Raw genomic sequence first — 26,608 nt, forward strand, 5'->3', positions numbered from 1 at the left:
AACATGTTAGATACCAATCATAACAAGGTTCGAGGCAGCCATTATGTAGTTAGACATCTCAACTTGCCAGTGTCCACTACATACTATAGAATGGCTGTCCCACACTTAAAAGGGCCTAACTTGAGGGCATCTTAAAAGGTTTTAGGTGCAGTGACTGGGATATAAAGGATCACTTATATCTGAAGTGGAAGGCGCATGCATCCTGTCACGCAAAGGGCAATGTCATCACTGCACCCACATCTTGCATGGGTTCCTAAGGGTGGCACAATACATGCTGCAGCCCATAGGAGACCCCGGTGTACCAATGCCCTGGGTACCTCAGTGCCATTTACTTGGGACTTATAATGGCACCCCAGTGTGCCAATTGTGGGGTGTACAAAGTATTTACCAGTAAAAGACAAACAAAAAAACACACCAGGTAAAACGTGGGTGTATCTATATCAGAAAGATCCTACTTCCCAACAAGCTTTGAGTTTTATTTAATACCAACATCTTCGCAATAGGTTAAGCATATTTTTAAATACAAATACTTTTCAGTTTCAAAAGTCAATACAGTGCAATTGTGAAAGAGTGCAATGTTATCCAACGGAGAAAAATAATAATGCAGTTATACAGGTAAGCATGCAACTTACAGTTCCATTTTTCGGGGACCAAAAGGTCAGCAAGAGGCAAGGGGAGTACCAAAAGTGCAGCAGCGGCACGGGGCAACCGGGTGCAGAGGTCAAAATTGGAGTTCGGCCCAATGCATTTCAATGGAGCCTGGGGGTGCTCAAAGCTACACTGCTCTGCTTGCAGGCAGGTCAATCAGTTGCAGGGGTCAAACTTTGGGGGTAAGAACAAGCAAAGGGGGGGCGCAAAGTAGCACCAAACATAACACCACCAGCGGCACAGGGGCAGTCAGGTGTAGGGTGCAAAAAAAATAACAAAAAAAACGTGCCTCAGACAACAGGCTGCAGGTGTCGCAAGACGGAGACCAGCAACAGCAGAGATGTAGGGGGTCGTAGAGAGACTGTTGCTTCAGCTCACTTAGGTGCAACGGAGGAGCCAGGACCACCTGCTAGAGAAGGAGAGCTATGGTGAAAGTTTACTTATCGAGTTTAACCACCTGAAGAATTTCAGATGTCAAGGAATCTACAGGCAGAATATCCATCAGAAAATAATGTTCTATGACAGTTATATCTGCAATGTTCACCAGCCAGTTTGTTACAGAAACTCAACTACTCCAACAGGTGAACAAAAAATACTTATTTAATTAGAAAATTTCAAACAAAGTAATACCAAGTGCATTGCATTCCCATACTTGGAGCGCGACAGATTCACAAAACAAATGTTTGCATAGGTTTGTACATACTGAGGTGATTCATTCAACAACACAGTATTCAGGAGTAGTCTGCAGAGTACACTGAGAATTTTTCTAGTCAATCCTATGTTGCTGAGTTGCAGGACTGTAGACATTTCATCGCCACATTCCACCATTCCTATTGATCTTAATACATGGGTAAATGTGCAGGATGAAATATAAAATCCACAAGATTCTCCTGTGTACATGAAAAAAGTCCCATGAATATAGTATCAAAATATGAAAGCTTGGGGGCTGCCGAGGCGCTTCAGTTAGTCATTCGAATTACAAAGAGATTGGTCAACAAAATACCACGGTTTCACAGCATCCACGCCTTCAGCATCCTCGATTTTGTGCTGGTTCTGTAAAGTACTCTCTTTGCTTACTTTAAAGGCCAAGTGAATAATCTCCGAAAGAGTGCTGCAAAGGAAATAAGATAATGAGCTTGTTATCATCTAGCTTACTCCAATTAAACCTATGGTTGCATGTGTATGTGTTTGACTATATTACACAGTAGCAGTTCAGAAAGCAGAAAAGCAGTTCAGAAAAGCAGCTATCAACTCCACCTAGGGACAAGGGTTGCACAGAATGCCCAGATTAGTTTGCCCTGAAATAGCCGGACCTCAACAGAGTTTGGTTTATAAATTGAAGAGCTTTACAAAGAGGGTGTTTTACAAAAAGCTATCATTTGTGGCTGCTAGCCTTCAGGGCCACAGAGGTTCCTTCCTTAATGGGATGTATATGGATCTTCCCCTTGCTTGCGCTCCATGTCCTCGAATAAGTGTGACGGATGAGACACACAATCATACCCTCTCCCCTGCTATGTGCTTCTGAGATTTTGGTCACCACATCTCCAGCTTCCTGGTAATGATGCCGCTGTGATACTTTTTTTTGTGTAACTAAGAGAACACACTTAGGGGATTATACATAAAGCTAAGAAACAAAGTGCATTCCAGTTTCACCCATGTGAGATATTTTATTTTTTTGCTTTATGAAAACATGCATGTTCGGGATAACAAATAACTTACCCTACTTTAAAATCATAATTTAAGAAGGTTGGGATGTAGGAGGCATAGAGACTGGCATAAAGAACATTGGAAGATTAAGGTCAGAAGGCTAAACTCTGAGGGGGAATTGGGGCGAGTACTCCCCGGTGAGAAATTGAGCTTTGCCTGTACTCAGACAAGCACTTTATCTTTTAGCAGGAAACTCAGCATCATCAACTACAAGATCATACAATGAGCTTAATACACCCTGATGAGTTTAAATAACATTAGTTTGAGAGGCTTGTATTCAGTGTGGGGCTCCGGAGGCTGGGTTCCTTCATCTGACGCGGTCTTGTGCTGCTGCTTTCAAATACAGCGAAGTAGTTCTGGTAGCCCTATCCATCATGGTTGAATGTGCTATTCCTTTGGATCCAGTCAAAGCATTGTTGGGGTGGGTAGGGGCTCTGGACATCCTTAGAGACTATTTGTGGTTCTGGCATAACTGGCCTAGAGACAAGTGGCGGGTCGCTGGGGTAGCGTCAGGGCTCCCAAATTCAAGAAATGGATGGGGGAATTGGTGTATTGTAATGAGCAGATGGAGCTCTCTGTGGAAATGTTGCAGGAGACATTGCAATTTAGAGAGACTTGGGCACCCCATTGATCATATTTACAGCTCCAAGACAACAGCAGTGGATTACAAACTATAAGCAAGTCTATCCACTGGACCATTCTGCTCACCCTATTCTAGACCTTTATCGCCTTGGCGGGTGAGGTGCAAAAGGACTGACTCCCTTCTGTACTTGGCCTACCGCCTCTGGGGCCACTCTGTCCTCTCCCAAATGCATGTCACCCTCATTGTTCTCTTCGGCTGCCGGGAGGTAGCCCACTACCCTTTAAAACTATCTACAACTTAATCCAGCAATTATATTGCCGTCCTCCATTTGAAATATATCGGTCGATTCACTATCCTGCATAATGTGCATCTGATCTGTATCCTGCATTTGTTTTCCTCAATAGTTTGTACTCAGTGAAATGATAAATGATTTAATTAAAACACTTCGCAAACTCATAGTATCAGTTCACTTTATGTCTAAAGAAACCACTCACAGGAAAGGAGCCATCAGAATCCATTTAGTCGAATTCGTTGTAGCATACTCCCTTATTCTTTATGGAAAGTAATCAGCTGAACATATGGGAAATACTTTGAGAACTCCAGCAAATGCCAGCTACAATAGCATGTAAAGGCATAGATCTGTACGAACTGCCAACCCTACACAGCAGAAACAGTCCTCTCGAGCAGAGCACCCAAAGCCCTACACCCACAAAATGAACGAGTGTACCTTGGAAGATCTGTGTCAATATGCAGGGCCACCTCCTCAAGTTCTTTCGTTTTAGTTAATGTCCTGGAATTTTCTTCGGACCAGGGCGGCATAAACTCAGCCAGAAGGGATTCAGTAACTGACAAATGCTTTTGCAATTTTTCTGAATAAAAGAAAAAGGGGAAAAAACAAACAAACAAAAAAACACAGAAATATGTTTGAATATACCAAAGCAAGCAACCTCACAAAATTGCCACCTTCACAATTGGGCTATACTGCCTACATCTTCATTCAGACGCTTGATAGAATGCTGATTTCAAATGTCTTTTTTGTAGCTAGATTAAGATTTATTACAACAGGTATAAACAAAATTTAAGATTCCAAAAGTGGTAACACACTAGAGGGCAAGACTTGCAGAACTTGGCTTAGCACAAGCACTGGTGCATACTGGCCTGAGTCTACCCTCAGTTGTTTTGGGCAGACTAAGTTAAAGTCTGGATAACTGGAAACCATCTAGAGTTTAAATTAATAGTGGAAAAGAACATCTCCAATTTAATATAGAAGGAAACTGTGGAATTGTGCTATGGCAATACCACCTGGCAGGCCTGCAGTGCAATCAGAAGGAAGTTGGGCTTCCTTTGCTGGAACTTGTGTTATTCAATTTCATTTTTAATATCTTGGAACAGCATCCCAGAAGAATAGTTTTAGCTTCTAATGTGTTTTGAGCTCTTTTGCTACATGTGGATGTATGATGGTAATTAACATAAACCAAGAACTATTGTAAGGGTTAGTTTAAACCAAATGAAAAACTGAACACTAGGTTTGGTCCTGACATTTCATTAGATGGGCTTAAAAAAAGACAAAAACAAAAATACTCTAGAGCAATCAATTGTTGGAGCACTTTAAGAGTGTTGACCTAAGATCTCATTACTCAGCAATGGGATATTACTGGATGTCTTCAATAATGTTGTAATTTCTGACTCGAGAAGTGTTACTTGCGGTTGTGTTTTGGGCTCTATTTCACTAATCTGATAAGTATCAGCACTGGAGTTTCCAAGGTGCTTTTGTCCAGTTGATGTAGTGGGCACTTTGCCTCATCTGGAAATGTACTGTCCTTTTAGAAAGGCCTCTGTGATAAATGTTTAGTGCAGTTTTAAATATACATATTAAAGAATTTTGATAGAGCATTACAGAGAGCTAGAGAACACATTTTTAACAAACAATTACATCAAGATTTCCAGAAATTGTATAATGTAGTGAAACAGAGCCAAAGATTTAGTTTAGTTACCCAAGTAGTCCTTTCTGCTTCCTTCAATATGAATATTTTTGACAGGCAGCTCATGTCTTGTGGAATCCAGGGCGGTGGCAAATGTTTTATACACACATTTAAACTGCTCCTCCTTGGCAGTGGATGGCATGAGTACTGCAGTCTGAAAACAAAAATGTAAATTTAACATGAAGGCGTAAATCATTCTGCAGAGGTGAAAGGTGCAAGACTAAAGTTCAAAACATACATCTGAAAAAGGATGAACTTGAAGAGAAGTTGAGTCTCCCCGATCTAGAGCTGTATTATATAGCCACGCAACTTTAACATGCGGTACAATGGTGCAACGAAGACTGGAATAGTGAAAAAGATCTACGTGTATCTATAGATACTGATTCACTACAACTCTGTTTGATGCATTGGACATACCAACCAATATGTGTCCCCCATGATAGTTAGCAGGGCGACAGTGACCAGGAAAGTGACAAAGAATAAAAAAAACTTTCTCACGATAGCTAAAGCTTTTGTGGCTGCAGCCCTACCGCAAGATCACCTATGATACGTTGATGTCACAATGGAGAGAAAGCGGGTGTCTCACACTGGGGGACCCTTTACCTGGATGAGAAGTTATTCACATTTGAGGAGGCACATGAAGTATTTGGTGTGGCTCAGGGACAATTTCTACTATCTTCCAAATAGATGAAAAGTGTGAGGGAGATAGAAACTGATTTTCCCTTAGTTGCCATTTATATCTGGGACTCACAATATGTTAATTAAAGTTGGTGGTGGGAAAAATCAGATATCCAGGCTATATAAATCCCTTTATGGAGCTAGAGGGAAATCCCCCATGAATGTTAGACAGCGCTGGGAGGTCGTAGACTTAAATTATCACATTTTCATATATTAGATCGGATTACCTCAGTCCAATGAGAATTCACGGAATATATGTGGACAGATCACCTCCTTGTCCTAAGGGTGGAAGCAATGATCCTAGTCTCCATATGATTTGAGACTGTGGACCCACATGGATTTACTGGAACAAAGTGGCTAAGATGCTGTAAAAATGACAACGATAAACACTGAAACCGCTTGTAAGCAATGCATGTTATGGCTGGTTCCCAAATCCAACGAATGCAAAGTTCCAGATACATTTGTTATGTTGGGGTTGTTATTTGAGAAAAGGTGCCTAGCAATTGACTGCATGTCCAAAAATGTTCCTGCGGTGACTGAAGGATTGAAGCATACGACTAAATGAGCTCTTGCTGAAGAAAGGAAATTGAAGCAGTTTAGATGCAGTGAAAAAGTGCCCGAAAAAGTTGCTGGGTGGAAATTAAAATAACACTTCCCAGAGCAACGGAGTCAGACTAAAGTAGCGATAGTGAGGAAAGTGAGAACTCCTAATAACTGTTGGGTCCTATGAATGATTGCAAATGTTTATTGGCTGACCAGACAAAATGAAAATTTATTAGATGATGTTGAAACATCTAACATGGACATTTTTCTTTTTTTTTTTTTAAACCACGTGTCTGTGGGACAGGTGGCATAAGACTACGCTTGAAATTAACAGCCCTTATTTGGGGAATGGACTTGTATTTCTTTAGCTGTATACTTGAAATTTTCCTTCCTCTTGACACTGTGCTTTCACATATTTGTAATGTGAACTATTTGTTCTTTCTGATTATTAAACAAATAAAACAAAAATATATAGCACAAACTTCATGCATTAGAGCACTTTACATGAGCACCAGATTTCATTACACAAAGTTATTTGCCCTGAATCACAGAATGCTGAGGTGATGTCACGTAGTGAACCTAATTCCCGATTTCCAAAGTAGACAGCCCTGGACATTAGGTCACATTTCCATTGGCTAAGGGCCAATCTACAAGAAGCCAACATTGGCAGGAAACTTGTGTTTATGCACCCCCATTGCATTTCATAAATTCTTGTATCAGAGTGTACGTTTTTTTTCATTAAAAATGTGTTGCGTTTAGTAGTGACAAGTACAACATATAATGTTTGCTTTATTATAGTTTGGGAGTACAACTATTCATATATATGTTTGCGATTTATGTTTGATATAATTTAGTGAAGGGCAGCAAAATGAATATGCACACTTTTTAAGTAAATTCATTAATAGCAAGATCTGTCCTTTTAAAAAGAATCAGAAAAGTGAATTAAAGCCTAGTGTAGACAAATATTAGGCAGAGAGGATCTTCAGCTTGCTTCCTGGGTGATTAGTATGTGCGATCTGAAACTATCCCCTGCGAAGTCCAAGAGCTCCTATGAGTCAGCAGGGCCTTATCTCAAGAATGCCAATACACAGACAGCGCGTCCTTCTTGAAGTACAGGAGGAAAGACTTGTTGTTCAGCTAAAATATGCGGGCTAGAGGCCACCTAAAGAAACTCAGAAAAACACTTTTAGCTTTTAGTACTAAGACTGCTTAGCCAGGGTCTAGAGGGGAGGGAGTGGTTGCCAACAACTGGTTCCATCACTCAATAGAATGAACCGCCGAAACATCTTAAGCTTGAAATTCTTTTGGATATTGTACCAAGTAATTTTTTTTATTCCCACCTCTGTGTTTATTTCTATATCTACAAATGGACAGATTATCGTCACTAGATTAGGACATACATTTTAATAAAGCCTTAAAATGAATAGTATAGATTTCTTATATGAGCCCACCCATGGCGAAAGGACTTTCGGAACATAGTAATACAGCAGATGATCTTGTAGTCTCACAGGACTGATCGTTGCTCAGAATGCACAAACCTCACGTAATGCGTAGGTAGTCCGTGGGATACAGTCCATCAAATTCTCCGTCTCAAATCAGTAAGGTGGCTTTGGGATCGTGTTTTGGCCAAATGGTATTAGTTTCCGGAAACTGGGTAGGGTGACCAATTTTATTCAGAATTAAAGAACCGTAATGCCACTCCAACAAGGATTTTGACTTTCAATTCATTTAGCTGCTACTATTCATGCAGTATGAGGGATTGACACAGGGAATTTTCACCAAGCCTGAAGCCTTGCGCTTATTGTCTTGTGATACTGCGATGCAGAATATTTACTTTCAGTGTCTTGACCAGAGATTAAGGTTGCTTGAATTACCCATACATGATAAGGAGAGCCATCAACAACAAAATCATCCACTTCCGCTCAAGTGTACAGCTCACCTGGCCCATGAACAGGTCTTCAGCAGTATCAGTTAGTGGTTTGGTATACTGACTTTACATGACCAGTCTTGTAAGATCTCTTCCCCACAACACCTTCTTTAGAAATCAACATTCACCTTCCGACAAGTAAATACTACTCACCTGGCTCGCAAGCACCTCTGCTAGCAGCTGCTCCTTCTTCAACAGTGAAAGTCGACGCTTCTGCTCATGCACTTTCTTCTGTAGCTTCTCTCTCTCTTCGCATACTAGCAATAGATTCTTCTCAGCTTTTTCCTCAAGTCGACGCATATCTTTCTGAATCTTAGACAGCAACAGGTGAAAGAAAATCTCAAATTGTAAGTGAAATGCCGACACAGACCTGAACCTAAGCCAGCAGATTTGATTTATCTTCATGGGACGAACAATCCTCACTCACTGTAATGCCGAGTGGATACCTGAATTTCGTTAAGGCACCTGATCACCACATCCTTGGGAACACCCTTCACCAAAGGGATGCCATGTAATTGGCTGCACTAATGGGAGAGTAGTCCTCCAGTATTGGGCCTTTTATAGAGGCCTATAATTTCAGTTATTCCCGATCACCCTGGGTTTCCCAATTTAAAATTCAGCCATTTTATAGGTCTCATTCAAGGCCCGTCACTGCAACATCCATCTACCAAGTAGACTACTCACCTGTTCACGGCTGTCTTGTCAACAGTTGGCATATTGATGGCTGCTTCATCAGTTACTCTAGTTTAAGACTTTCTTGTAAACGATCTCGTCAAAGAGCCCCTTGGTCAATAACCGCTCAGCAAGCATGCCTAGCAGCCACAGACTGACCAAACTCCTCCACCACAAACTCCTCAAAGAGACCCTCAACTTCCTCGGACAACGGTCAGTTCCCTCAATAGTACTAATTATGCAGGTTTTATCCCAGTTGAAGTTACCTCAGGAACTTCAAAACACAGCTTGATGATGAATATGCTTTTTCAAGGATGGTGCAGATCAGATTCTAGGTACCCAGATAATCTCACAGAATAATTTTTAGGAATGCTCAATAGAAAGCTTGGACCATTTTGCAAGAACATTCCAGATTTGGTCATGAACCAGTGTGATTCGTATGCCAGACAAGTAGGTAAGTTAATGTTACATTTAAAGCTGATGATGGACTGCATGCACAGCAAATTACCCTCAGGGTCTCTTGCAGACATAGCCGTGCTGCAGCTTGTTAGAGGTGGACAGCTGCCTTCTTTGGCTTCACAGGTGCAGCCCTCTCCCGTTAGCCTATCTACCACTCAACTCCAATTTTCAATTCCAGTGAGATACTAAGATTTTCTGGAGCTCTCTTGACTCATTCCCTAGAAACTCAGACCCAGATACAAATTGGTAAGAGAGCCCGGGAAGAGAGGGGGTGAAGGAAAAGAAGAGGAAAATTTAATTATTTCATATAGGAGGTGTCCCCTTTGAAGTGCCCATCAAGGACTCTGCAGCATGAATAGTTGCACTTTGTTTTTACCTACGGAAATGACTTTTAAAATGTTTGGCTTTTCTATTGATAAACAGTAATTCCTATACAATTAATGGGATAAACAAAGAAAAGCTTCTAGGACCAGCATTGTCCTTAATCTGAGAGGGGAAGACTTGCCTGCCACAAAAGATCCAGCCTCTGCCATTATGATTATAGGTGGAATGGAGGGGGAATACAAGGTACCGACACTTTCTAAGGAATGTTGGGCCGTCAGTGAATATTAAGCAACATCCTGCGTGTGTTCTTTCTTTTACCATCAACATCTCAAAGTCACAATACTGGTGCACTCTAACTGCATAGCCAAGTTACTCCCTTTAGACTTTAGGCTAGTGGTAGCGAAAGCAAGCAGCCAAGGCTTGTTCCTGAAGGTCGAGGGGCTAAGAATTTAGCATTGCTACTTCCCTGGTGCCAGGGCCTCCCCTAAGTACTAAATGAACTCCTAAGTAGGTCATAACAAAGACAGCTATTTCTGAAAAATCAAGTTCACCCCACAGTAGCCCACTTTAGGGGTGGTACTAGCCTGGAGGTGGCACGCCTACCTGACTAGCTAATTGTCCAGCCTGTCCAGGTGCCAACAGGGCTCTGGACTGGGAGGGCTTCCTCTCCTGTGATGGGAGCCAGATTTGCATTCCAAAGGTGGCAGCTTCTTTGAAGTTCTCCAGCCCAAGCAAGGCTAATCAGCAGGTGATCTTGTAGAAGGGGATGTTACGCCCTCTTTCCTGACAGGCCTTTGTTCTGGGTCTCCTGAGAGCAAAGGCTCTCACCCTAGGAGGTCAGAACAGTGTCTCAAGTGGCAGAATCCAGTCAGCAAGCACACCAGAGGCTGGTAGGTTTTCAGTGGGCACCTGCAATGTGCCCCCTGGGTGAGTTTATAGGTAAATCCAACACTGGCATCTGTGTGAGTTTATCAATACGAGATGTTTGATACCAAACATCACTATTTTCAGCGAGCCATCATGTAGCTGAGAACATGTTTTCGCCAGTGTCCAGCACATGTTTTAAAATGGCTTCCCCGGTCACTTGTACTGGCAGTAATAGAACTGATCAGCTCAGGGTTATATCTGCTTATGCAGGTATGCCCATATATTTAATATTCAGTACCCTGCCTTAGGGTGGTCAAGCCTCCTGTAGAAGTGACATACAAATATTACATGCAGTGTTAGGGACATGGCACACAGGGATGTAGGACATGTCATGCTTTCACTTTTTTCTGCATCAAGACACGCAGCCTGCAATGGCAGTCTTGTATGTGCTGGATGACGGGTCCCAAAGGGAAGCCCAATTCGTGCTACAGCCTTTAGGGACCCTCTTTAGTACCTCAGGCATGAAGGTACCATTTACTAGGGACATAGAGGGTGCTAAAGGTTTTGCCAATTGGGGAACAATAGTACATCTTTAGGGAAAGAACTAAGTTACTGGGGATACTGGGGACCTGGTTAGCAGGAAGCCAGTACACTTCAGTTAAAGTTGAATAAAATACCAGGCAAAAAGAGTGTGTGTGTGTGTTGTACTGGAACAAAAACCCAGTTTCATACATGCAAGTTTGTTTACAGAGCTGGGATAAATGTCTTCCCTATCCAAACAAACTTATGTAATCAACTAATCAAGAAAAGAAGCTTTAGAGAAATTTCCATGGTAGCTTCGCTAAATTATACCAGATACCTGGCATGGTTGTCATTTTAAGTGCTGCTATCTTGCCTCACCACATCAAAATCAGAGGAGGAGTGCGCCCTATCCTAATCTAGAGAGTTTCCTCCATTGCAATGGCGAAACGGACTCAAAGGCCCACTTTCAAGTGAAGATTTCAACAGACATAGCACAGTCCAGAATCATGGGATACAGTAGCTCTTCAGCTAAGTGTAAATTGGGTATTTTACCTTTCCCCACCATTTCAGGAGTTAGTATCAAAGTTCAGCTGCAAATATATTCAATGTACAAAGGTGTGTAGTAGGGAACATTATAGCACACACCTATTTCATAAATATTCGTTGGCCATTAGATTCACAGAAGCCAGTTCAATAAGAGGGGGTTAGTAAAGAGGCGAGATCAGCTACCATACTGAACTGCAAAGTGGAACAAACAATTCCTGAACTAAAAAGACAAGAGCCCGCACACCATTTTTAATGAACACACAAATATTGTCCATTATAGCCATCCAATTCAATAATACTTCCAGCCCACATGAGTTTCGTAAGTTGCAAAAGTAATCTTCACGTCATCAGGGCTATACCCAAAATAAATGTAGACAATTTGGTATAGAGTTAAGAAGTGAAGGCAAACAATAACTACGTGGAATATATGAGTAGAATGCATGATAGCTTGAATGTGAAGGTGTGGTGCGGAGTGAACATGTAGCCTTCAAGGATCAGAAATCTGATGTGTGCAGGTGGATTTGTGATTTCAGAATTCAAATATAATCATTCAAACAATGTTCTTTAAAAATGTTGCCTACCTTTACAATCACTTTGTAGTATCTATTTAAGCTATTACTAGATATGCTGTCACTCATCATGAATTACATGATAATGAATAGAACTGCTGAAACCAGCAACATTCTCACGACTTCTGCATTACTACTATATGTTCATGCTACCTTTTAGTACCAGAGACTGAATGAAAAAAAAAATATTTTTAACACAAATGTGGGTAACATCACTAACGCTGGAGAACTCAATTTGTTCCCCAGGGATCTACCTTGTATAACCATCTGTTCAATCTTTATTGAATCCCTTAGCCGGTATAATTCACATCTTTTATGCTTAATGTTTACTCTTACGCAGATGACAGCTAATCTTTGTACTTCGGAATGCCTCCAATGAGGTCTCCTCCTCAAAAGGTTGTTTACTAGCAGTGTGAAAATGGATGGGAGGTCATTGGCTTAAACTTAACAAAGACAAAGAAGAAATTCTAGTCGACAAGTCCAACCACAATTTCTGGCATCATTCAGATTTCAGACCTAGTCCTCTTATCGCACAGCACGCAAAGTACCTGGGCACCAACTTTGGTGCCCCACTTCAAATGGACAATCAATCAAGCATTCTTTGGCATCTCTTCCTACGTGTTCTACATTAGACCTCAGTGCCCTATACCGCCTTCAATATTGACAGCAGTACAAAAGGGGGTGGTGATGGACGGAGCATCTGAATCAATCAAACACTCACACCCAGTCAAAATATCTGGGTTTAATCCATCACTGTTCTTTAGCCCACTCTGCCACCCCAGTTCAGACATGGCTATATGCAAATCAGTCTGACCCTGTGCCTCATGGGAACAGTCCAGCCCGAACTGCCAAGCCAGGTCTTCCCTGGACAGGAAACAAGCTTCCGAGGACCGGTTTCTGGCATTCCAGTAGTCTTCAGCCCGGCTTGCCTGAATCCAGTGGCAACGTGAGCAAGGGACTCACGTCTGAGCATACCCTGCCACACTTATGGTGGCCAAAAGCAGTACAAAAGGGGGTGGTGATGGACGGAGCATCTGAATCAATCAAACACTCACACCCAGTCAAAATATCTGGGTTTAATCCATCACCGTTCTTTAGCCCACTCTGCCACCCCAGTTCAGACATGGCTATATGCAAATCAGTCTGACCCTCTGCCTCATGGGAACACTCCAGCCCGAACTGCCAAAAAAACGATGGACTTAGGCCCAGATCTTTGTACTGGGGTGAATTTAAGACATTGTTCTGCATTCTGTCCATCAACTGTGTTTTTTGCAATTTTCACCCCGAGTGGGCTGGGTATGCTCAGACGTGAGTCCCAGGCTCTCCACATCACTGGAGTCAAGCTATCCAGGCTGAAGAAGGCTGATAGCCAGAAACCGGTCCTTGGATGCTTGATTCCGGTCTAGGAAAGACATGGCTTGGTAGTTCGGGCTGGACTGTTCCCATGAGGCACAGGGTCAAGGCTGATTTGCATATAGCCATTGTCTGACCTAGAGTGGTGTGGAGTGCAAAAAAAACGATGGATTTAGGCCCAGATCTTTGTACTGGGGTGAATGTAAGACATTGTTCTGCATTCTTTCCATCAACTGTGTTTTTTGCAAGTTTCAATATTGACAGGGCAGACATACCTGCTTTGCAGCCCATATAAGCTGAAGATTGGGCTACTGCAGCAGCTGCAATGTAGGCTTAAAAGGCTGCTGTTGTTAACCCTTCTACAAACTATTCAAAATCAGGCCCCTCGCATGTTAATTGCCTCTCCCTGATAGTCATGCCAAGTCAATTGTGTGCAATCTGAAGCGACTTAACTGTTCGACAATGGATCATTTGCTCTGCATAGTAAACCCAGCTTTCTGTAGCAAACCTCCTTAATTCATATCTGCAGGACTGACAAAATTCACTTTAGCAAGAACGCTTCATTCAGCTCACTCAATTCATCCTTGTATTGCCATTTTCGCAAAGCCGGTCTTGGTGGTGGGGGTTTCGGTTCAGGCTTTCACTAACTGGAACATGTTGCCTAAGAAAATCTTCCGAACAGGACTAGTCATCTCTCCTTTAGGAAATCTCCCCAAATCGTTGATATTTTAGCTCTTTGCTTCATATTGCGCTTAGCTCTCCTTTCAGCTATTCACTCAAATTCTGTTTACTTTTATAACTTTGTTGCTCAAGACTGTTCCAGTCCGCAATAACACCAAGAGACCCCCGGGTGGAAATGTGCTTCAACAAATCCATATAAAAATACAAATTACAAACTACGCTCAATTAATGATTCCAGTTCTTAATCTAAAAAAACTACTGTATCCTCTGCTCTGAATACATCTTTTCATTTAAAAAAAATGATTTACAAGATTCACTAAAAAAACTGAAACTTCATGTTTTCAAAATTGTCTCGCAAAATTTACAGTGCCATCTACTGAACTGCAAGGTACATTTTATAAATCCTGAAACCTAAGCTCAGGGACAGTTTTGGGAAGAAGAGGGATGTGGATGTGACTTTTAGAGCTAGCCATTGAGATAGGTTTGATTGCCACGCCAAATATACATGCCTATAGGGGCTTTTGGTACGCAGCCTTCATGCATTGTTCTGCTAAATTGTCATTTACACTTTACTTCTGCCTGCCACTAGGCAATGGGTCGGCACACCTCATCCATTGGTCCCCTGTCTGAGCGAATTTGCTTACGCAAATGGACATAAAAACAGTCCCCTTTTACAATACAATGCTTTATTTTTAAAGCATTGTTTTTCTTCAACTTTGTGATATAGCTGGAGCTCCCCAAACTCTACTGCCAGCCCCTGGCTGTCACTTTGAGTATGCTGCATTACGTGTGCGAACTGCTAGCAGCAATGCAATCTTTATTAAAAATACCATTCCAAGATGGTCACCATTGCATGCACATTTGTGAAAACAAGTGGCAACAAAATGGATGGCAATCTTTTAATGGAGTTTTCTTGATTTTATAACCAATACCATTCCAACATGACACCCTATCACATCACAGATTGCGACCTGTCCAAACATAACACAATTAGTTACCTTGGGATGACTTTGACATATTTTATTTTTGTTTTCAAAGCAGAATTCTAGAACGTGGACGGTTCTAATCTGATCTTATTAGTACTTTATAGAGTAGCAGTTAAGTATGGATATGTATAGCATTACAGCTCTCACAATCTTGTCTGCAAGGGAGGTTTGTGTGAGCAGAGAGTCAACAGAACGTTCAATTCCATCGGAAATCTCAAGGTACAAAACAAACTGATCTACTAGTTTCAGCATCACAGCTCAAACCGCTAAATATTTGTTTGCCTATGTATCACTTTATATTTACCTCTAGGCTGAGTAAGGTTAGCAGCTGTGTCTGTGCCTCATTCATTGCCAGAACTTCCTCAGGGACTGCAGGGACCTAATCAAAGCCACAAACATAGCAAAGTCATTTAGGTCTTATAATTCACACTTTCATCAATTGTCAAGGTCCATCTTTAGATCTTTGTGTCCCTACTCCCTGCTTACAGTTTTTTAAGATTATCAGAGTTAAAAAAATGCATGTTTGACTCAGAATGTAGTCTGGGGCATTTAACAGGAAAGTAGGCGCCGAGTCTCTTGTTTGAATGTTTTCCACACCTTTCCCTCCGGCGCCCAACAATCGGACCCACTGAAAGTTGTATAAATTACCATAGTCCTGATGGAGAAAGTCAGCTTTAAGATAGCTGCTACTAAGCTCTTACTGCGTGCTTTCGGCAGCGCTTCTTCAGAGATCAACAGTGGGGACAGGCAGTACAGTTCAGCCAGCTCACACTTCTGGATCAGCGATCCAGGAGTGATGTGCCTCTGACCACGTCCATTTACTTTTAGTGCAAAAGGTGTGTGGATGAAGAGTCCTGCTAGAAAGGCCATGCTGCTCTCCCCTAAAGAGGGTAGGGCTTTAAGAGATGAGATATGATGGCGATGATCACCAGCATAACTGAAACAAACTTAAAAGAAAGAAAAAAATTAAGAAGATCAATGTGCCTCAAAAACCCATGCTGGCGAGGGGATGAGGAGAGAAAAAATGTAAACGATTGGAGAAAAATGTAAAGGGTTCCACATCCTGCCATGTCGGAGGCTGAGTAGACTGATTCTCCAGTATTAGGGGTGTCTTTCATAGATTCACATGCCTGAATCATTCCCCGTCGTCGGAGTGGGAGTCCCACGGTACATAAAAAAGCAATAAAATGCCATAATACATATAGCAAATATCAGAAGTACCCAACCAGGAAGTAAAGTAGCACCAGCTACAGTAGAAAAAACCTTCACAATCGTGACTATCCTAGTCATTATGTATTAGTCCAAACTGCAGCCAATCAGGCGACAGCACCCACCAGAATGTTCTCCCCAGAGGCTCAGGCTCTCAGATTTTCTACCGCACGTCGTGTGAAGGGAGTCTCCCTGAGCTCTGCTCAGTTTTCTTCAAGATTAGTTAGTTTCTTCAAGTTTTTTTTCAGATGTCTATTTCTAAATCCCTGTTCAGGGCCTGTGATTCTTGTGGGAAGCAAAGGCTATTCAAGGAAGATCCCCACAAAAAATGTTTATATTGCCTTTATCCTGACCATACGGCAAAGGAGTGCAAGATCTGCCGGACCTTCCCCCCTAAGACCATCAGGGACAGAGAAGGACGACTACTGTTGTGGCTTAACAGACTCAAGGACAAGGAGGACCCTTTGTCTGAGGTAGGAAGCATTGCCTCTGGTTCTTCACTAATTTCTATTAAGAGGAAGGCTGAAACTAAAGTTTCATCTCCAAGGGCGAAGGTGACAAAGAAGGCCCAATCCTCTCTGGATTCTTCTGGGCCTAGTGATTCAAAAAAGACTCTTCCACCTGTTAAGATGGATAGTACGCCCTCTAAGAAGTCTGGGAAATCTGCAGTTCCCAAGAAATCTTCAAAGTCTGTGCCTCCTCAGTTGCCACCTTTGACAATTTCAACGTCAAAAAAGGATTGTGTTTCCTCTCAGGTGGCCATGTCTACCACCTGCACTATGACTTTCTCCTCACCGAAGCCAGCTCTAGTGATGTCTTCGGCCTCATCGCCTACGCTGGTTCATGTGCAGATCAGGCCTATCTCGTCGTCGACTATAGTCCCGTCGACGACGGCTAAGGTACCGTCGACGAACTCCTCGTCTACGAATCTGATGTCGACGGTTGACACCCCGCCGGCGAAGAAAATTTTGCCGTTGACGATGCTCTCGCCGACGACGTTACAGTCGACGATGAAATCCTCGTCTACGATGAAATCCACGTCGACGACCTAGACGACGTCCCTGTCGACGACGTTACTGTTGACGACCTCGTCGACGAAGAGATCATCTAAAAAGTAGTCGTCGACGAAGATAGATCAATCGTCGACGATGGTACAGTCGACGAGGCAAACAATTCAGCAGCAAAAAGCAGGTTCGTCGGCGACGGAGGAGATCCCATCGACGCCACCACTGTCAAGCTGTACTACCTTACAAGTCTGGTCAGCACAGTCATCGGGGATACCGTTACCATCAACTGCAACTACAGCTACGCTGTTAAAGAAAAGGGCTACTAATGGGGCGTTTCCTTCTACGCTAGTAGTGCCAGAGAAACTTTTGGATTCGGATGAGGAAGGATCCTATGAAGATGAAAACTTTGGAGCAGCCAGAAGTCAGTCTGACCTCCAAATTAAGATTCAAGATGATATGGAGGAAGATATGCATGAAACGGAGCCTTTATCACATGAGGACAGGCCTGCTCCCGGCATGCAAATGCCTGAGGAATTATTTCGCAATCTACAGTACATGCTCAGCGACTACTATAGGCGTTTCCCACCTTCAGAGTCAGGTGACTCTCAGGTATCTACGCCAAGACCTAAAATAGCGACACCGCTTTCAAAGCAGGCACAGCCAGTTGTTTGTGACGTTGGAGGAAGGACGTCCAGCACAAGTCACAGCTCCTCAAACAGGAGATGAAGAGTACTCAGATCATGAGGACAAAGAAGAAGGAGAATTAGACAATAGGTCAGAATCGTCGGAGTATGAGAATTACAATGCAAACATGCCTTCTCCGGCAGAACCTACAACATCAGAGTCACCTCCTGTGGACATTGCCTCATTCCACAAGATCATGGATAGAGCAACAAGGAAGTTCATGTTAAATATGGAGTCAAAACAAGAAGACTGCTTTTTGTATGACTTCAAGTCTACGCCACAAAAACAGAGTTGGACCATTCCAATCATAGAATTCATATGGAAAGAAGGACTGAAGATAATGTCCAAGCCAAATTCTTTGCCAGCAGTGCTCCCAAAAGTGGATAAAAAATATAGGGCGCCAAATTAATCTCCAGCATGCCTCATTGGACAAGCGAAAGCAGACTCTGTGGTAGCGCAGGCAGCGCAAAAGAGGTCTTCTAACCCAACATCTCAAGTCTCTGTTCCGCCAGACAAAGACGGGAGACGTCTAGATTCTATCGGGAAAAAAGTTTCTACAATTGCAGCTACAACTATTAGAGCCGCTAACTCTCTAGCCATATTAGGGAGATACGATAGGCAGATGTGGTCGGACATCTCGCCGTATGTGGACAAACTCCCCGAGCCAGATCGGGCTGAAGCAAAGAAGATCCTTCAGGAAGGAGAGGGAGTCTCGTCTGAGATGATTGATGCTGCAGTGGACGTTGCTGCCACAGGTTTTCGTCAGCTAGCGGGTGCAGCTGTTCTGAGGAGGCAAGGATGGTTGAAGGCAACATCCTTTCGGCTGGAGGTCCAAACAAGGATTATAGATATGGCATTTGATGGAGAGTATTTATTTGGAAAGCATATTGACGATGCTCTGGAAGCCATCAAGAAGGATACTGAGACAGCACGTTTGCTGAGCACTTTACAATACAGGAAGTCTTCCTTTCGTGGAGCAAGAGGAAGAGGAAATTTCAGTAATAGAGGAGGCTATAACCAACAGGGCTCATATACTTCCGCCCAGGGAAACCAAAGATACCAGCCATATCGTCAACAGACTTACGGACAGAGAAAAGGAAATTTCTCTCAGTCTCAAGGAAAATCCAACTATCGCGGAAGAGACAATAAGAAGTGAGAAACGCATCCTGCCGCCACTTTGTCCCAACCCGAACCAAATTGGAGGAAAAATATCCCAAAATTACTTAAATTGGTCCAAGATTACCACAGACAAATGGGTTCTGGATGTGGTAGCCAGAGGTCACATTTTGGAATTCGTAAAAACTCCTCCAAATTCCCCCCCCCCCCCCCCCCCCCCTCCCCAAGAGGACCGCCTCCAGCACATCTCAAGGAGCTGTTTGCCCAGATCAACACTATGATTCAGAAGGGAGCAATAGAAAGGGTACTTCATCATCAGAAAGGAAAAGGCTTCTACTCAAGATTTTTCCTTATTCGCAAGAAGTCGGGGGAATGGCGGCCCATCCTCGACCTGCGTGCCCTCAACAAATTCCTCAAAAAACTGTCATTCAGGATGCTGACACTTCAAGAAATCCTCCAATTTCTTTCGGCGGGAGAGTATATGACAACACTCGACCTTCAGGATGCATACTTCCATGTTCCAATTTTTCCCAGGCAGCGGAGGTTTCTAAGGTTCAGAGTGGCTGGCAGGGACTTCCAGTTCAAAGTTCTTCCCTTTGGACTGCGCTCAGCCCCAGAGTGTTCACGAAGATACTGGCCCCGGTGGCAGCCCACCTTCGGTTGCAGTCGATACATCAAGGCCAGTTCTTTCGACATGGTAAAACTCACATTCAAAAAACTCTGTCACTGATGCAAAGCCTGGGTTTCTCAGTGAACTTCGAGAAATCGCACCTAACGCCAGTAAGGAGAAAGACTTTCTTGGGAACGACACTGGACACCAAGCACGCCCAAGTATTTATCTCAAAGGAGAGAGAGGAAAAGATACAACGGTTGGCTGCGGCACTGTTGTTAAAAAGGTGCGTTTCAGTGCGCATGTTCAAGTCCTTCATCTGGATGATTTCTTCCTGTATTCTTCTCACCCCCAACTGTCGCCAGTGGATACAGGTGTTGGGGTCCTTCGAGGATATCATACAAATAACACCTCGAATTTGCACACTTAAACATTCCACAGGATTGCCAGGAGGTACTGGCGAAAGCCAGAGCTCCATCTACGATCAAGACCTACAAATGTAAGTGGAGGCGTTTCTGTGAATGGTGCCAGTCTAATGGTCTTCATCCCATTCATGCCAAACCAGAGCAAATTCTTCCCTTCTTTTTGCACTTGGCCAGATTGGGTTTGGCGCATTCTACTCTTAAGGTCTTCCTGGCTGCCGTTTCTAGATTTCGTCAAGATGGATCAAATTGTTTGTTTTCCGTGCGGATCATACAGCAATTTTTCAAAGGATTGTTTCGTATGTTTCCGCCTGTGCGGAAACCTCCTCCTACATGGCATCTGAATGTCATACTAACTCAGCTCATGCGTCACCCTTTCGAGCCGATCCATAAGGTGGACCTGAAATTTTTAACATGGAAAGTGTCATTGCTCAGGGGTTAGAGGCGGCAGACCCGGAAGCTGAGATTGGCCCTGGACCACGGTTCAATTCCCCGCCTCGACGGGGCTTGGGCTCAATAATTCCACGGACTCGATAATTCTCGCTCCGGTGCCTACTCGACTCACGGGTTCACACTCTGCGACTCTGGGCAATAGCTTGCTTAATCTCCACAACGGCCCCTCGCGGCGGGATGCCTGGCTTTCACCTTGTGGATACCCTGCCGGGGTTATCTCACAGGGGAATACCAGGACGGGTTCCCTAAGCAAGCGCTTAGATGCCTGCGATGTGGGTGGTTTGCGCTATATAAATACATTTACATTTACATTTACATTGTTACTCGCTTTAACATCTGCTAGAAGGGTTAGCGATATTCAGGCATTTACATCTAATTCACCACGGACTCGGTAGTACTACGTACTAATCCAACGTACATGCCAAAAGTGCCTTTGGATTTTCATCTGAATGAGCCGGTTGTCCTCAAGACATTCTTTCCAACCCCACAGTCTCCGGCTGAACGAGCACTGCATTCGTTGGATATTAGAAGATGTCTTAAGTTTTACCTATCAAGAACCTCTGCCATCCGCAAGACAGACCAACTGTTCGTGGCTTATGGCCGGCAGCGCCAGGGATGTGCAGTTTCAAAACAGACCATTGCTAGATGGGTCTCCTCTACAATTGGACTTTGTCATCAGCAGGCTGGTAGACCATTACAGGCCTTGCCAAGAGCACATTCTACAAGGGCGGTTAGCTCTTCCACTGCCCTTTTTGCTGGTGTGCCTCTTCGACAGATCTGCAGAGCTGCTACATAGTCTAGCAGACACACCTTTACTAGACACTACTGTCTAGATTCAGCAGACGACGCAGATGCTTCGGTTGGAAGAGCAGTGCTGCGCAATCTTTTCAAATAAGGTGAGCCTCTGTTTCCACCTCCTCCTCTATGCTCTTTAGACGTTATTCAGTTGTTGATTATTGTTATTCATTTATGTGTGTATATATATATATATATATATATATATATATATATATATATATATATATATATATATATATATATATATATATTTGATACTCTGAAGTCTACGAGCGTTATGCTAGGAGTACTGTTTACTATTCTGATTCAGGCATGTGAATCTATGAAAGACACCCCTAATACTGGAGAAGAACAATAGTTACTTAGCTGTAAACAGGTGGTTCTCCAGTATTGGTGTCTTTCATAGATTCACATGCAAACCGCCCGCCTCCCCCCAGAGACTCACTCAGGCATTATGGGGTTTCACTCCTGTGCGAGAAAATCTGAGAGCCTGAGCCTCTGGGGAGAACATTCTGGTGGGTGCTGTCGCCTGATTGGCTGCAGTTTGGACTAATACATAATGACTAGGATAGTCACGATTGTGAAGGTTTTTTCTACTGTAGCTGGTGTTACTTTACTTCCTGGTTGGGTACTTGGGATATTTGCTATATGTATTATGGCATTTTATTGCTTTTTTATGTACCGTGGGACTCCCACTCCGACGACGGGGAATGATTCAGGCATGTGAATCTATGAAAGACACCAATACTGGAGAACAACCTGTTTACAGGTAAGTAACTATTGTTCTTCATCCTTCCCAGGAATATGCGTTTGACCTCATGATCACAAGTTCAAATCCTGGTGGGTCCACTCAGCCTTTCATACTTCGGAGCGCAATAAAATGAATACCATGGACTTGGAAAAAAAACATCTACTGCAGCGCCAAGAGACCAAAGGATGAATGTGCGTTTTACAAATACAAGTTATATTATAACATAACATGTGTATTTGTAAAGTGCTCGTTCACTCAAGAGCATCTTGGCGCGGAGTAACAGATGCTTCTTGTTACCCAACTCAATGATACGCATTTTATCAACATCAGAAGGGTGATAGCCACCGGGATTTGAACCTGTGACCAAGAGGTTGAACACAGGCCCATGAAGGGGATGCTTTAGACCACTGAGACCTTTTTAATGCTGTGCATAGGTGCTCTGTTCCATGGTGGATATGACATGGGTTAAAGAGGAAGGTCGGACTGGATAGATCAGGAGACTGAAGATATATTGCTGAAATTGCATCAGCCCACTAAAACTTTGTGACATTGCGAGACCCCAAATCTTAGGTGTGATACTGTGTACGTTAGGGTTATGTTTTTTGCATGCCTGTTAGCGTTTATTCACTTGGCTTTTTATTTACTTTTTCACGTTCAATAATTTAAAAGCTTCACCTAAACGTTCTGCAAAGACAACACATCGCAAAACCAAGACAATACCATTATCTGGATAAACATGTTACAGATTTTGAAAACAGTGTGGAAGCTCTTACTGGAGGCTGCTCCTTTTTGGGAGGTTTAGCATCAGTTTTGAACAGGACTTTTGGAGTCTTTCTCTGAAATGTTTTATCTGTAAAAGAAAACATTAAGTTGTCGAAAATCAAAGTCTACCTTTCAAGAAGACTTCATTTCCTTCACCAAGTGACTTCCTGAGGCACTGGTCAAGAGCAATTAAATATTTGCAATCTCATCCTAAATAGATCTGCCAAAAATGTTGAATTGTTCATTCCCACTCCTCATCAAATCCACAAAACCTGCCCTGTCACACTTATAGCCTGAACTGTTAACGTCTAAGAACACGAAATACCTACCATTAATAACAGAAAGATCAAGATCAGGGCGAGCAATTTTATGGCCTTCCAGCAAAGTGGACTGCAGATCACCTTTCCCAAAGATGGTGCTATCCAGGGTGCCAGGTGGAAGTCCTGGGGGAGAGATGTTATTTGACAATTATGCACCATTGCATCCTCAACTGCTGCAGTTCCAGCTGTCTGGCTCTACTGCAAGTACAGTGCATCCTGTAAATATGAAACAAATACATCTAGAACAGAACAAAGGGTTTGCTCCAGAGAGCTACTTTAAGTCTATGTATACCCATTAAATTTAATCCCTATCCGCCATGATGGACAAAAGGGGCATAATGCAAAAGACATCCTTCTACATAACTTGGTTAATAAAGAACCAAATAAGGTCATCATGCAAAGTGGAGGCCCCCTTTAAGAACATTGGATTAACACAATTCTTCAAAGGACCATCAAAGTTTAAACTAGAGATTCACTTCATATGTGAGAACAATACTACACAAATACAGGCATTGATTTACTTCTCGAAAGCTTACCATTGTTAATAATGTGATTATCCATTATTATGGGTGTCTTTCATAGATTCACATGCCTGAATCATTCCCAGTCGTCGAGACGGGAGTCTCCGGTACATAGAAAAGTAATGTCCTATAGACATACATAGAGAGAAGTAGGCCTAAGGGTCTCACCTTAGTAGCCTATGTCCTTTTGTAAAAAGGACCAAACTCTAGAAGAGAGCCAATCAGAGAACACCTCCCTCTAGAACCTTCCTGTCAGGAGCCTCAGTCTCTCAGATTTTCTAACGCATGTTGTGCTAAGGAAGTCTCCACCTGAGTTCTCCTCAGGTTTCCTAACTACAGCTTATTTCTTCACAGATTTGGATTATTTTCTTCACAACTGATTATGGCTGATGTCCAGAAGAAGAGGGGTCTCTTCAGAGATTGTACTTCTTGTGGAAATAAGAGGTTACATGTGGAAGATCAGCACAAGACATGCTTGTATTGCCTGTATCCGGACCATTCAGCCAAAGACTGCAAAATTTGTAGAACTTTTTCTACAAAAACACTGAAAGACAGGGAAGGACATCTTTTGCTCTGGCTGAACAGGCTCAAGACCAGGGACAATCTGGAGTCTTCGGAGGAGGATGAGTACTCTCCTGTCTCCTCACAGCTGTCTTTAAAAAGGCCACGGGTGGCTTCCCCTAGCCCTACTGACGCTCCTCCAAAGAAGACTGCAAAAAAGTCTTCAGAGGTAAAGTCTTCAGCGTCTGAGAAGGAGGTTCACACCTTCAAAAAGCCTGTGTCGCCGACTTCATCGTTGACGCCCTCATCTGCGCAAAGAAAGACGGTCTCTCACGTCTATGTCTCAACGTCGACAGTATCGACAACGTCAGCATCGTCGGCGTTTGTCATCGACGACAACTACACCTTCGTCGACGGCGGGTAAGCCTTTGTCGTTCATCATAGTCATCAAAAAATCATCATCGTCGACGACAGCGCCATCGTCCGTGTCGGCGACGAGAACAGCACCGTCGACGCCTGTACCGTCGACGAAGCCCTCATCATTGACGAGTGTGCAGTCGACGAAATCATAGTCGGCGACGAGTGTACCGCCGACTAAGCCATCCTCGTCGACGAGTGTTCCGTCAACGAAAGAATCGACAACGAGAAAAATACCGTCGACAGTACCATCGTCGACAAGAGTGTCGTCGGCAAAGTCATCGACGACGAAATCAACGACTGGCGTACCGTCGTCAGCGGCACCGTCGACGAAGACACCGTTGACGCCACAATGGAAACAGTCTCCGACAATTCCACCGTCGATCAGACAGACACAGGACCCTCGCTCCGTAGACGATCAATCGTCTAGAATCCTATCGTCCACGACTCCTTCAATGGAAATTATGCCTGAATGGACATCCCCAAGTAGAGTGCAAACATTGCCACCGGCTCGCCCCTTACAAGATGAGGAGTCGGATGAGGAGGATAGCACGCAGGCTACCAGTCCGTCTCATCTGGTGGTCAAATGCCAAAGTACAGATGAAGAGGACAATGACGTTGAAATTACCCAGGAGCATAATGTTCAGGCACAGGTTCAGACTCCGATTACACCCATGGTATGTTTACCAGCCTCGATTGTGTCCGATTTAAGGTTCTTAATAGAGGACTACAAGCAACGCTTTCCTGAGTCCTCGGCTCCAGCGGATAGGCAGGTTCCTCCAGCGCGAGGGCAACTGCGTCTCCATGGGCCAGACCGCCACCTTTAGTGCTTCATCAGGAAAGGGAGCAAGTTCAGGACCCACCATCATCTGAAGATGAGGAAGAGCCTCATGAGGAAGGGGAAATCCAAGAAGTCCTTTCTGATCACGGTGACGGAGATGATTATATAATCTCTTCTCCAGCGTCCCCGGAGCCAACCACATCAGGTTCACCACCGGCAGACATAGGAGGATTCCACAGTATAATGGAAAGAGCGGCCAAAAGGTTCCACAAAACGATGGAGTCTCAGGAAACAGATGGTTTCCTTTACGATTTTAAAGAGCCACTTAGGAAGGCAACCAAATCTATTCCCATCATTGAATACATCTGGAAAGAGGGACTACAATTGATGCAAACACCAGCCTCAGTTTCTACGGCGGTTCCAAGATTAGACAAGAAATATAAGGTCCCAGCATCGGCCCCAGCCTGCTTTTCAGGGCACCCCAAACCAGACTCTGTAGTTACACAGGCAGCGCAGAAAAATTCCAGAAATCCATCTTCACCGGTAACAGCCCCGCCAGATAAAGAGGGCAGAAAGCTGGATAACATCGGAAAACAATTCTCAACCACGTCGGCAATGACGGTAAAGGTGGCAAATTCTATGACACTGCTGGGAAGATATAATAGGCAACTATGGACAGACATTGCTCCGTATCTGTCTGAGCTTCCGGACGACACTAAGGAAGAGGTTCAAGCTCTGCTCCTAGAAGGTCAGTCGTCGGCCTCTGAATTTAATAGACTGTGCTCTGGATGTCACCATGACTGGTTTCAGACAGCTAGCAGGAGCAGCTGTGTTACAAAGGCAGGGGTGGCTCAAGTCTACCTCCTTCAGACAGGAAGTACAGTCTAAAATCCTAGACATGCCATATGATGGACAACAACTGTTAGGCGCAAAGATTGATGAAGCGCTACAAACGATAAAAAAGGACACGGATACAGCGAGAGCACTTGGCACGCTGCAATTTAAGAACCAGTCCTTTCGAGGGAACAGAGGCAGAGGACAATCCTCTTACAGAGGCTCTTATCAAAATAGATCCTCATATTCGTATGGACAAGGCAAGTCCCAATACCGACCGCGCCAACAACAACAGAACAGACAGTCCTCCTTTGGGAAGTCAAACTTTAGAGGAAAGACCCAGCGAAAGCCCGCTGGCGGACGCCAATGACTTAT

General features: G+C 43.5%; 1 protein-coding gene across 3 annotated transcripts in view; it reads right to left on the bottom strand.

Annotated features, from left to right (window-relative positions):
* Positions 1 to 1,230: 1,230 nt before the first annotated feature.
* HAUS8 (HAUS augmin like complex subunit 8) overlaps positions 1,231 to 26,608 on the bottom strand; it is a 50,686-nt gene continuing 25,308 nt past the window's right edge. For 2 of the 3 annotated variants that reach the window (XM_086946956.1, XM_086946958.1), the window contains 7 exons: positions 23,189 to 23,302; positions 22,871 to 22,947; positions 15,352 to 15,426; positions 8,222 to 8,380; positions 4,933 to 5,074; positions 3,666 to 3,807; positions 1,231 to 1,759 (listed from right to left, as the gene is read on the bottom strand). In XM_086946956.1, coding sequence (XP_086803082.1) covers positions 1,612 to 1,759; positions 3,666 to 3,807; positions 4,933 to 5,074; positions 8,222 to 8,380; positions 15,352 to 15,426; positions 22,871 to 22,947; positions 23,189 to 23,302 — 857 coding nt within the window. In that variant the 3' untranslated portion in view covers positions 1,231 to 1,611. The remainder of the gene's footprint in view (positions 1,760 to 3,665; positions 3,808 to 4,932; positions 5,075 to 8,221; positions 8,381 to 15,351; positions 15,427 to 22,870; positions 22,948 to 23,188; positions 23,303 to 26,608) is intronic. The other variant, XM_086946957.1, reaches the window with a different exon arrangement.

Source organism: Lissotriton vulgaris, chromosome 12 (assembly GCF_964263255.1).
Source record: "Lissotriton vulgaris chromosome 12, aLisVul1.2, whole genome shotgun sequence".
Classification (NCBI taxonomy): Eukaryota; Metazoa; Chordata; class Amphibia; order Caudata; family Salamandridae; genus Lissotriton; species Lissotriton vulgaris.